General features: G+C 36.6%; 1 protein-coding gene across 3 annotated transcripts in view; it reads right to left on the bottom strand.

Annotated features, from left to right (window-relative positions):
* Positions 1-13,376, bottom strand: part of LOC134794326 (monocarboxylate transporter 10-like) — a 196,029-nt gene that overhangs the window by 32,338 nt on the left and 150,315 nt on the right. For all 3 annotated transcript variants that reach the window (XM_063766110.1, XM_063766111.1, XM_063766112.1), the window contains exon 3: positions 11,526-11,699. In XM_063766110.1, coding sequence (XP_063622180.1) covers positions 11,526-11,699 — 174 coding nt within the window. The remainder of the gene's footprint in view (positions 1-11,525; positions 11,700-13,376) is intronic.

Raw genomic sequence — 13,376 nt, 5'->3', positions numbered from 1 at the left:
ACAACCGAAGAATAATCAACGTGTTGCCAATTATCGGTGGCCAATTTACGACACGAGCAGTAACTCATTTGGTTAACGTTTTAGTAAATGTTGTTGTACACAATATTATCTGGTGAGACGCTTTCATTTTGACAAATTTTAAGTTTGAATTGATTTATTTTAGAAAAAAAAAATGCATGTGCGATGAGCGTTGTGATTAAATATACTTAAAGTAACCACAAAAATGGTACTGGGACATCTTAATACTTATCTATACAAAGAAAACTTACTAAAATCATCGCCAGTGGTTGTTATTCTTGTAATGCATTCTAAATTCCGTATAAACACAATAAGTCACACAGTAATCGAGTAATAAAAGCAATCAAAATCTTTCACAACAAAGCAAAAACTAATGATAAAAAGAGATAATGTAACTTTATATCACTACATCGCCAGCCACTCACATTTAAGTAAACATTTAACATGGAATTATGAAGGCACATAGCTCAAACAAGTTATCTACCCACATAATCCTAGAATTGCTAACTTGAATGATAATAGTAAAGTAATACCTATTCAATCTTATTTGTAACCGTGATTACAAGCTTTTTGATTTTTTTTTTATGAATGACATTAAGATAATTTAACGGACAACTTTTAAACATTTATTTCGAAACCAGTTTTAGAATACATTAAATATGTGGGCGATAAAGGGCTGATATTATGATGAGGGTGATGAAGAAATTAAACATATTTTCTTGTTAATAAATATCATTTATACAACGCTAACAAAATATTTATTCTACGTGAATTAATATATTACGTTTATTAGTAATTCGCCATACTTTACGAGCGAAATCGTTGCATAATTATCAAATTTTTATCGCATATTTTCGAATCAATTTATTAAGTATGAATTTTGAAAATTAATCCACAATAAGTAACATAATATCAAATTACATAACTGATGCACATTTAGTATACCGCGTAAATCAATATCTCTCAGTAAAATCCATCAGAATACAGCTTGAAAGTCAAACGTTTAAATAAAACGGTACAACCAAAACGTACGTAGAAATGTCAAAATTCTGCTTATTTTATTTTGCTCAACTACGATCCATTTCACGGTGTAAGTAGCTGTACTGTTGTAAAAAATTATCACCTCCAAATACATTTACTTTAATATATGGCAATGTTATGAATATCATTATGCATTTCATTCATATATATAAACAAAATTAAAAAAATATATATAGGTACATGTGATCAGTATTAATCATACTTTATTTGTATGTACTGTAATAACATTAGTTGTACGTTAAGCAAATAATTAATATTTTATTAATAGAAATAACATGTGTGATAAATAGTAACCTCAGATTTCTGTGTTTTGTTGTAGAAGTACGTGTTGTTGTGGCGCCGCCCTGCTTTTGGATTCTAACACACATCAGGATTTACAACAGGAGGAAACCGATTTAAATACAAAGATGCAAAAGAGACATTAATTTACGAGTGTTTAAACTTAACGTTATGTAAGTACGTATTTAAGTAGCAATGATTCAAGTGATCAGAGGAGACATAATGATATGTTGTAGGTACTTGTGATTTATGATTACTTATCTCGTATTAGTCAACTACACTAGGTACTAGTTACAATAGTAGTAGTTACTTATCAAGTTACAAATTATCATGAAGCCAATCCAAATCTGACAGATGTCCTTTACATGGTAACACAAAATGACAAATCATAAATCGATTCATTAAGGACAAAGTACAAAACCACAATATTGTCATCTCTTTAAAACAGCCAATATTTTGCTATAATGATACTTATTACAAAAAAAATGTAGAGACCATTTAATGAAGAATACCGTTTATTACCAATCCAACCACATAATGATTTTTTTTTTGGAAAAACCCTTTAGCATGCCATAGGTAATATTCAGTCATGAAAATTCCACACAAAATAAAAATCCGAACAGAGTGATTGAGTGACTATCGCTTTTTGAACTTTTACTATTGTATAATTTTTGCAAATTCAATTTAAGATCCTACGTGAACAACTATCTATAAAAACAACCACGTTAAGTAATGTGTGTGCCACTTACTTAGATTCATCAGAAGGATCTAGTCTAGTAACTGGGCTATTGAAAGATTTGAAAGTATAAACAGTTGCCACTTGTTTGGATGGTTCAGAGGGACTACTCCAACAAATGGGCCATTAAAAGGATAAAAGTTGCCACTTATATGGATGGTTCAGAGGGATTAATCCAATAACTGGGCCGTTCAATAAATGGGAACCATAGTCTGCCGGCCACTTGCTGTAACGAATCTGAAGGGCTTCAGTGACTGGGCCGTCCAACTAACTGGTTCCCTAAGCTCAGACTTTATTTTATCTGCCACTTGTTTGGATCGGTCATACAGATTTAGTACAACTGGGCTGGTAAATTAACTGAGCATTCCTTATTTTTAAACCGATTACTCGAGCACGAGTTTCGGCTCATCAATTGATCCTTCTCATCCTAAATTCAAGTTAATCTTTGTTTAGCAACGTTCAAGACAGGTTCAACTTCGTGTTTGGTCTTCATGTGTAATATGAGTTAAGAAATAAAGTACAGAAATTTAAATAGTATAAACAATAATACAAACAATTTATCATTCCAAACATCAAAGAAATACTATAGCTTTAATTTGAACTTAAACAAATTAATAACAGCTTCTATTAGAAAATATTTAAAATAGCTTTTATGATAATATAATATTAAATTAAAAGCACTTAAAATACCCCATCGTGCAAATCCATTGTGTAGTGTTGTGTTTCTCTTCTTATTTTTTAAATTGATCATTAACGCTTTTTGGATGAGGTGGAGACTTTAAACCACAGTTTTTTTTAGTATTCTCATCTTATGTAAAGCTTATGATGCTTACTTAGTCTTTGTTTAGAAGCGTTAAACTTCATGGTTGGTTCTCATATATTAATGAGTTATATTGAATCAATAAATTCCATAAACAAATTATGATCATTTAATCACTTTAGATACCAAAGAACTAATTTTAATAGAATTTCACTTACCTTTAGTAAATAGGAAGTATGCTGCGTAGTGTCACTAAATATAACTAAACCCAAGATTTACAATTCAGCAAATTTAATCAATCGTAATAATCGGTATTAACCGACAAAAGATGTCAAAAAAACTACACTTAGGTACATAAAAACTTAACTAAATGCATTATAAAAGAAGGCAACCGGGAGGTTTTTCTTGGCGCTTCTTTTCCACCAGAGCCTTTCCGAAGCGTCGGTAAACTCATTTTTCTTTTGGCAAAAATAAAAACATACAAAAAAAATATTAAAAATAAAAAAAACCAACATTAATTTAAAGGTACAAGCAAGTAAATTTCTTTTTTAAAGTACTTGTGAATTAAAATGGATTGAAAATAATTAAAACATTCAAACCCCTAGGATCAATTCTATTATTGAATTATCACTTGATGTCAGAATGACCGAAGCAAAAGTCATAAATAGCCGTGTGAGCGGGAACTAAACAATAATTTTATTACACTGTTTAAAATACATTTAATTTTTATTTCCAAGTGTAATTCATTTACAGTTAAATGTAACATTAATCTAAAATCATAAGAAAAAATCATGATCGTACATAAGACAGAAACATTAATTATGTTGAATCTTTGTTAACATAAGTTAAAATAATCGATAATTCATAAAAAAAAAAATAACAATATGATACCTGCTGTATCTGACATACAAATCAAGCAGTAAACTCAATGAGCCGTTGTAATTGTTTTAAATCAATCTGTACTTTTACTTGTTACAACTTAATTAATACGAACACTAAGTGTCTCTGAGCACGAGCCACTGGTCAGTATGGCCGTGTTAGCGGCTTTCCAAAAATAAGAGTAATAATACCGCATTCTTATTTACTTGTGTTCATTTATACAAAGTAAGGTGATTGAACTTCCCAATTTTACTTTAGTTAAAATAATTAAACAATTGTGACGTCACTACCGGTCAGCCCACCTCACCTGACGAACAGGTGGAAGTGGTCGAGATTGGAGGGGCGATGGTCTAATAAAAGGCCTTGCACCTCATTAAAGCGACCATTATTATCTGAGCAACCTTAGGAGTAAGACCTTAACAGCCTATGCTGACAAAAAGTGTCCTAAAAGTGTATTATTGTCATTTATTGTACGATGGTGCTACTAATATTACTGTAAATAGCTAAAGTGCTGATAGTTTAAAAAGTGTGCTGTGTAAAGTTATAAATAAACGATAAATATGAGTATTTTACAACGAAGTTTCTTTTCTACAACGAAGACCTCAGCCTTCCTACTACGAGTTACCACGATTAGCGCTCAAAAGGAAGCCGAGCCCTAACATATATATTATGTTAGAGCATATGCTGAGTGGTGTCCATTTGTAGCCTCTATAGCAGCATCAATACTACGATTATTATTGCATGTTAGTTAAGCTAATAATAGTTTAAACTGTTTAGTGTATAAGATCCTCTTTTTTAAATTTATATGTGTGGTGCTGTATGTAGATGGTTTTTGCAATAAACGTTTTTCTATTCTATTCTATTCTAATAACACAAAATATTAAAAAAACTTGTCTTATACCCGCCTTATTTTGAACTCCCTGTAATCACACCCCGTATTCCGCACCCTTCACAAATAATCTGATTTAGTAAAGTTTACTAAATGTTTTTTTTTATGATCTTGATCGCGTAATAATGTGTAAAACCCAAAATAGCGTCTTAAAACGTATTAAATTTTTTATAATGTGATCTTATTAAGCATTTATATGAGAAGAGCGACAAAATTTTACGATAGTTATTTATAATTTTTTTTTCGTTTTCAATAAAGAAGGAAGTTTAAGAAAATTTTGTTAATTAACAATTGCCTAAATAACTTTTAGATAAATTTCTACAAGTAGTACATTTGTTGACATGTTTTAAATACACCATAATTTTTTTTTACTTTTTAATGAATATTTAATACCTTTAAAATTACATATATTTAATGTTACGTAATCGCTTTTTCACGCCGAAAATGAGGCGTGGAGGACTGTGTTCAGCGTTGAATAAAAAGTATAAATAATGGAGATACAGTCCTGCAAGTATATAATGTTGTATTGGAAATATCCTCCTCTTTAATAATATTAACTACGCTACTAACGCCCGAGGGCGCGTGTTGTTTGCTGTTGGTGCTGTTGTTGACGTGTTGTTGTTGCTGTTGTTTGTGCTGCTGTAATTGCGTAGTAGCTTGTTTTCCAAAGGGAAAAAGAAACAAAGTTGTACTTTTGCTAGGACAAACAGATCCGCGTGCGAGCACTTCATTCCTGTAGCTCGGTAGCAGTCCGGTTATGTGAGGGTCGCAGTTCTAACCTAACCTAACCCACTTTTCTGGTAGCAGTCCGTTTCTGTGAGGGTCGCGGTTCTAACCTATTTAACCTAACCCACTTTTCTGGTAGCAGTCCGTTTCTGTGGGGTTCGCAGTTCTAACCTAACCTAACCCACTTTTCTGGTAGCAGTCCGTTTCTGTGAGGGTCGCATTTCTAACCTAACCTAACCCACTTTTCTGGTAGCAGTCTGTTCCTGTGAGGGTCGCAGTTCTAACCTAACCTAACCCACATTGTTGGTAGCAGTCCATTCCTGCTGTTGTTATTGTTGTGTAGTAGTTTGTTTTCCAAAGGGGGAAATAAATAAAGTTGTACTTTTGATAGAAAGAAAAGATCCGCATGCGAGAACTTCATTCCCGAAATCGTAACTTTTCCTATTGGGTCGTGTTTCAGCTCCAACTTCCTCCTCACGTGTGACGCTTCGGGCCTTCGGCCCAACGCGGAGCTCGGCCTTCGGCCTTCGCGAGCCTTGACGCTTCGCCGTCGGGCCTTCGGCCCGCCGGCTCCGCTTATCAAGAAAGTTGACTTTGTAGGACGTTTGGAGGAACTGCATTCACGCAGCTCGGCCTTCGGCCTCGCGTTTTGGGAGTCGGGGTGGAGGCTCCGGGCCTTCGGCCATCCACTGGGGTCGGCCTTTGGCCTCCCTGCCTGAAGCTCGCCCTTCGGGCTCGCTTAACACACTTTTTGTATAGGATTTTGCTTTGTTCGTCATTCCCGCAGCTCGGCCTTCGGCCTCGCCCAAAATTACTGGGGGTGGAGCATGCTTGGACATTCGAGATAAAGCTCCGGGCCTGACGGCCCTCCGCGGTGTCGGCCTTCGGCCTCCCAGCCTGAAGCTCGCCCTTCGGGCTCGCCTAACCTACTTGGAAATTTGAATCTGGCCCGTGTCCGCCGCCATTTTGGATTTTTCCAAAAAATTTTTTTCACATGGTAATCTTGGGCTCCCAAGCTCGCCGCATGTCAAATCTCAGCGCGCTCGGACCAACTTGAAAAAAAATAAAAAATAAAGTCGGCCTGTTTGAACATTTTTAAATGCAGTTTGTTTTGTCTTGGGGCCCTCTATGACATTTGGTCGAGCACCCCCCACCCATCTCGCACCGTTTAAAAGTTGCCATACAAAATTAAAATGACCATTATTTCCGCCATCTTAGATTTTTTCCAAAAATTTTTTTTTCATAGGAATCTAGAGGCCTCTATCTTTAGCCATGCCGAATCTCAGCGCGCTCGGACCAACTTGAAAAAAAAAAACAAAAAAGTCGGCCATTTTGAAAATTTTTAAATGCAGTTTGTTTTGTCTTGGGGCCCTCTATGACATTTAGTCGAGCACCCCCCACCCATCTCGCACCGTAATATGAATACTTTTTGAGATATTGGGGAAATTAAAGATCTCTACCTTTTCCCCCTTTTTTGCTTATAACTTTTGATATTTTGTGTGTGCTACTACACGCTTCGAATGCATTTTTCTAGGCATTATGACGAATCTAATGAGCACACGTATTTTTAGGAGTATTATCTCTATTTTTCACCGTGTTCATTTTCTCGAACAAGACTAATACAACCAAGCGCAAGATGAACTACCTGTAGGCACCTTGAACTCTCAATTATATTTAATTCATGTCGACCGTGGTCAAATATTAAAATTAGTGATATGTATTTAGTTCTTAAATAATTGTATTGCGATATGCCTATTAGGGTAATTTTTTCAATTATTTAATTTGACATTTTATATTTATTTAAATTTATGATTATGATGATGAATTTGCACGCTTGACGGGCGTGGCGCGTTGCATGCGATCCGAAGCCGGGCGCCTTCGGCACCCTCATACTAAAAGCATAACACTATACATATATTGTAACATCCCCATACTGTATCAATCCAAATAAATAATTTCTGATTTTCAAAGGAGTCAAAGAGCACGAAGGAATATAATCATTTTGCAGATCGGACGTAGGTATATCAGTAAAGGTGAAATACTGTAAACATATCATACTTACATACTCACAATTATATTATCTAGGAATATAATATTATTTACCTACATTGAAATTGGTTGCTGACCTAGTGAAAATACTGAAATATTTTAACTGTTGATGTAGGAAAGCTAGGCGCTTTCAAGCACCTCGTAAAGTATTAGATGCTTCTGTTATCAGAAAGTGTGTTTTTATAGCACTTAGTGACTTTTTCTTACGTTTCATATGCTTTGTTTCCCATTGTTTGTAAATGGTAAAATCACGTGACCGCGCGGAACACACTGACGCAGGTCCGTCCTCTACAAGCGCTGTCGCGCGACTGAAGAGGGCGTAAGTGCGTTCGCGAGTGATGGCGGTTGCGGATTTAGTAGGTATTGAAACATAGAAATTATTTTAATGATGTTACCGAGACAAAGTGATCCAAATCATCTAGATTATCTTATTACCTATACATTTATATAAAAAACAAGTCAAAAAAGTTTGTATTGTAGCTCTGAGATTGATTTATTGTTAAAAAAAGGCGTAACTTTGGATTTTTTTTCTATCGAGCAAAGTTTATCTAATCATGTTTTTGAGATCCAAAACATATCTGCCAGATCCTTAAGTATAAGATATATTTTTTTCACAATTTTAAAACATTGTTTCTTATATTTCCGATGGATTCAAAAAACTGGTTCGCTTAGCTCGTACGGGAAAAGCACGCCTTAATATGGAAGCGGGAAGCGATTAGAGTAACAGGGCAAGCTTTAACACTAAATTGCCACGGAGTTTGCATATCGTTATTTTGTGCTAACTCCACTACCACTATGAATATAGATCTCCTCCCATACATTCCGCAATTTAAAGTATATGTTATACTTAGTAAATTATATAACAAAGGCCATGCTGATCATCACGTAAAAGCTAATGCTTTTAAGCGTTTATATTGGTGGACTATACCTTTTTTCTATTACTACACAGCTCATAACTCCCTCCCAATCTTCCAGCCCCTTGAACGCAATGTTTTAACTCATCCACGGATTTTAAATGTTTACCTAAACTAAGGACGCTAAGCATGAAGAATTTCGTACATTGACCCGACCGAGCGACCAGGCAGCAATACAGCAGCAATATGATGCGCGTGAGATAGAGATAGGAACAGGCTGGTCAATGTGCGAAACTTGTCGTGCTTATTAGCGTCTTTACTTTACGCGTCATGTACCTACTTACTCAGTGTTTGATGAACGCAAGTTGTCGTATATGCTCCGTCTAAGGGGTGGGTGATCTGTTATTATGAGGCACACTAGCATATAAAATCACCACGTTAGGTAAACGGTCGTTTAGCCAAAGGATTAACTTGAATGTGGGGATAAAAACTGCATTAGTTCATTACGAATGCAACTGGATCTAGATTCTAGATTACCTGCATAATCCTTTCCGTTCCGAACTACGGTGGAAAGGAATGTAGAAGTATTTTACCGACTTTATTGCAAAAAGGATGGAATCCGGTGACCGGAAATGACATTTGTGACCCGGGTCGAAGTCAGTGACGTGCTTTATATTGCCAATAATTCGATTAATGCGATTTTTTGTCGTAATCATACTTTTCATGTTTATGTTGCCAGTAAAATAAAGATGACATTCGTATGGCGTATGGAGACTGCAGCAGAATTAGGTACTGTTGCAATTTTACTGCTGCGGCATGAACGCGGGAGCTTCCATTGTTTACTTATAAAATGGGTGATTTTCGTTGTTGATCGTACACAGTTTGTCGCGATTTGAACGTTCAATCCGTCACAGCCGCAGCAGTAACGTTGCAAACAGTAATTCGTCTGCAGTTGCCATCCGAATATCACCTTAAGGATCAATCGGAATGTAATTGATATCTATCTTATTTAATTCCAAATTTATTTGCTATCTCGGCAAGTAGGTACGAGATGAATTAACTAAAAATGTAATATATGTATCCGACAGATGCCAATTTTCCTGACATCATTTTTAGGGCCTAAGAGAGTTCGATTTCCAGTGTAAAAGCCGATTAGCTGTCAAAGAGCATCCTTAGAGTACCGCACACCTAATGAGATCCATCTTTAGTCCGTAATATTGCAAGTGGTTGGCAATTCCTAAATTGCCGGCAATAAAACAAGAGGCAATATTAACGTTGACATTTCCAATAATACCGACAAAGGCACATCACTAGTCCAACTCGTACAACTTTTGATAACTGGAGCTTTTATTTGATTCTTGGGAATAACTCCGAATAATTTCGAATTCAACGAAATTTACGCATGTCGAACAGTAACATAAATATTTTATTTTAGACGAAATGTACACGATATCGAATCTAGATTTACGAGTAGGTTGACGGATGACTGTAGCAAAATAGCCGTGTAAATAAACGTCTTTGTGCATTGGGGATACAATTTAAAGTACCTACCATTTAGTGAACTTTAAAAGTAAGATCTCGACAGGCCGCGAGAAATAATGACGGCAGCGTGTTGAGCTGCTACCATATCGGTTCCGTATTGATTAAGTGATGTACAGATTCCAGCAGGCTCAACTGGATTCAGTTGTGCCAGAGCAAGACTGTACCGGTCATATTTGCGAAACTATGTGAAACATGGGAAGGTGCAAGGGTCGAAAGGACCAGAACAATGGCCAAATAAGCCAGCTTAACCTTAAAATAAATTTAAAAGTGGAAAAATTAATGTCTTGGGTGAGACTTGAATCACGGCCTCTGGATTGATACTCCAGCGCTCTGCCATCTGAGCCACCAAGACCTCATCCATAGCCAGCAAATCTTTCCACCATATTATAGGAATAGCATCGTTCGCAGACGTTTCTGCTTGTTAAAAATTAAAGCCAGCTTAAAGTCTGCTATTTTATAATTAATTTCATTTTGCATTTAGGCAATTGTGTCCCGGCACAGGCAAATAAATTTACCGAGCGGCGGCCACTCACACCCGGCACGTCACGACAACGTGACTCATCCTTGCACCGACCATCTTATTCCAATACCACAGCTTATTCCCGGCCATATCGGATATCAGCTTATTTACTCAAGACAGCTAATTAAAGAATACCTTTGAAGTGCGGTCGAACGGGTTTCGGATATGATCTGACGAAATAAATTGAGTTGTCGGATTCAGCATTTAAATTGTGCAAGTTGGGTGCGATGGGTTTGCAAATGCATTTATTTGCGTTTCGTGTTTGTTGACTGGGGTTATTTATTTTAAGAGGAAACGGGAACTGGCGTTTGATTTATACAATAACGTCAATTTTGGGGATCAGTTCCTGTCTTCCTCTAAAGTAACCATAAGGTTTGGGAAGAGTTCAATTTGTCGACAATAATTTTAATCAATAAACAATTGTAGGTCGTGTATTGGTTTTTATGAATGCACCTTACACATCCATAGACACGAATATTACTAGAAAACATTAAAAGCTGCCATTTTGTAGGCAGTAAGAGTCACGAACGGCACCTATACTTAAAATATTATTTTTTGTATGGACGGAACCTGACTCCATTTTTTCTTTCAATTGAAGGATATTTATTTTTTACTTTATGCTAATGCAACGAATCAGATGTGATCATAACCAGTAGTCCGGGTCATGTTTTTCTTGGAAGTGTTATCTTTATGTTCTTTTTTGGGTTGATTGGGACATGTTGTGTTAACTTTCGTACGAGTAAGTGTTTCGAGATAATGACTTAAAACAACCTACTGTTGTATACCTATATCACTTTATTTCTATATTTTTCTAACTGCAGGCTTATAATGATCGTAAGTATTTATCACGCGTCACAAACAAAGTATAGCGTTCGTCACTTTTTGAATTCCTATGGTTTCAGATATCTTAGTCAGTAGGTGGTTTATAGGCTGCAGTCATTGAGTAACTAAAGAACAACTGATGGAATAGTCTGGTGGAGGGCTCAGCGATATCTATAGCGAGGCCGAAGGCGGAGTCACTAAGGATCGCAAAAACTGTGACCAAGTAGGCCATAGGGCGGTCGCGCAATGTAGCGACTGAAGCGACTCGCTATTACGGGAGCTAACCCCCTTTTCCTAGCCTGTGCCATCGCCTACACTGTTAGCTGTAGGTACATCGGTGGACCTTATGCCTTTTGTAATAAGGTTCACCGATGTACAGTTAGGAGTGTTCCTATTAATTGTACACTCACCATAGCTGAAGAACAGCTGGTGAAACTGCGTGGCGAAGGAGGTGAACAGGCATCCGAGCGCGGCCACAAGCCCGCCCACTACTGCGGTCACGCGGGTGGACTTGCGAACGCAGAGCGCTACCGTCACTGGGGAGAGGGCTAGCGCTACGCCAGCTGATAGCGCGCCTAGACAGCCTGGAACAAAGAGAAGCATATTCTTAGAAGGAATAACTACCAAATTAATAAAACTACTAACTTGTAGTTTTGCATCTTACAATCTTAAAAGAACGAAGTACACAAACTATTACAATGTAAAAAAAAACATAAATATTAAGTTTAGTCAATCAAACCCCAGCGAGTTGTACCGGGCGGAAAGGTATCGGCATAGGTACCCATCACTTTTTACTGAGACTTCATCGATCTGTTCCAGACAATCATGTATGATGGTCTTCAGTCTTACATGAGGAAATCCAGAATGTCTATGGTTTTAAGCATGTGCATTTGTCGATAAATCACCCTACATACCATATGTTTCTCAACCAAATTGTTAAATACATATAGCATTTAAATTTTTGAGTGTCCGAAATACATTAATGAAACAGAAGCATTACCTATGGAACTGTAGGTACGCCAAACTATTTGTAAGATCTGAAGATAACATTCAGGCCTATTCGGATTTCGAGATAATCACAAGATCTTGAGACGATTTAGAGATCAACTAGATCTACATTAGATATAGACTAGATGTGACTTGGATATCTAAGTCATAACTTGTCGAAATCGTTCAAGAGGACCTCCAGAATCGCGGAAACGTCAAATTTGACATATCTATCTTGCAAATATCTTTAAATTATCCGTATCGTAACTTGTTGAAGTCTAGTAGAAATCTAATTCTTTTTCCGAATCGAGCCGATTGTTTATGATCATGATTACAGCGAACACCAGCAAGCATCTAAATCAGACGACATCAAAACGTAGGCGTCGCAAACCGTAGACGGCGTGGCGTAGGTAATCGTAAAATTAGATCGCTCAAGGACGGACAATTCATTCATAAAACGTTTTGTACACGACCAAGCGTTCGTTTTCAGCATGATTATGCCTATGAAAGAAAGAAAGAAAGAAAATACATTTTTCATCACACTCGCTCAGTAAATGTGGAATTGCACGCAGGTTTAGCGGGAGTTATAGAAAAAGCGTTCTCCCTAGGGAGTTATGAAGTTTCTAGTGCCATAATTAACAGTTTTTTGTCTTTATACTTAATTTTTGTATCACAAGTGTGATGAAAAACATTGTGTGTAACTCGGGGCGTAATAATATTGCAAACTCGAGTCTATAAATCGCTCCGGCAAGCCGTCGCGATTTAATTTACTCTCGTTTGCAATATTCAACTTACGCCCCATGTTGCACAATGTACTATATTCACGTCATCATAGTTACAAAACCAGTTAAATTAAAACAAGATATAGGTCAGATGGACGTTAAAAGGCAAATCAGCGTAATGGTACGGTAAGCCGCAGCGCTGATTTTCGGCGGGGACCTACCTTATAATTAACTTAATAGGGTTTACAAACAATAATAAAAATAAAAACAGACAACACATATGAATTCTAGATTTGTAAATTGTAATAGAATCGGACCGAGCTAACACTGCATGGCATTTGCAATGAAAAAGTGTAATAATGTCGTCATTAATGTCAAAGTTCTATAAAATATGAAGTTGATACTCCCTCATTTTGTTCTGTTTTAGTTTGGTGCAAAGTTAGCTTGGACGGCCTCTAACTTTCATAGAGATCAGTATTTCGAGTCCGTTAGGAGCAAATAGCTAAGTTCATTAAATTACCGGCTACGATGTAACTAGTTAATAATCTGTGG

The sequence above is a fragment of the Cydia splendana genome, chromosome 10, assembly GCF_910591565.1.
Source record: "Cydia splendana chromosome 10, ilCydSple1.2, whole genome shotgun sequence".
Taxonomy (NCBI): domain Eukaryota; kingdom Metazoa; phylum Arthropoda; class Insecta; order Lepidoptera; family Tortricidae; genus Cydia; species Cydia splendana.
This window is presented reverse-complemented; position numbering and strand designations above follow the sequence as displayed.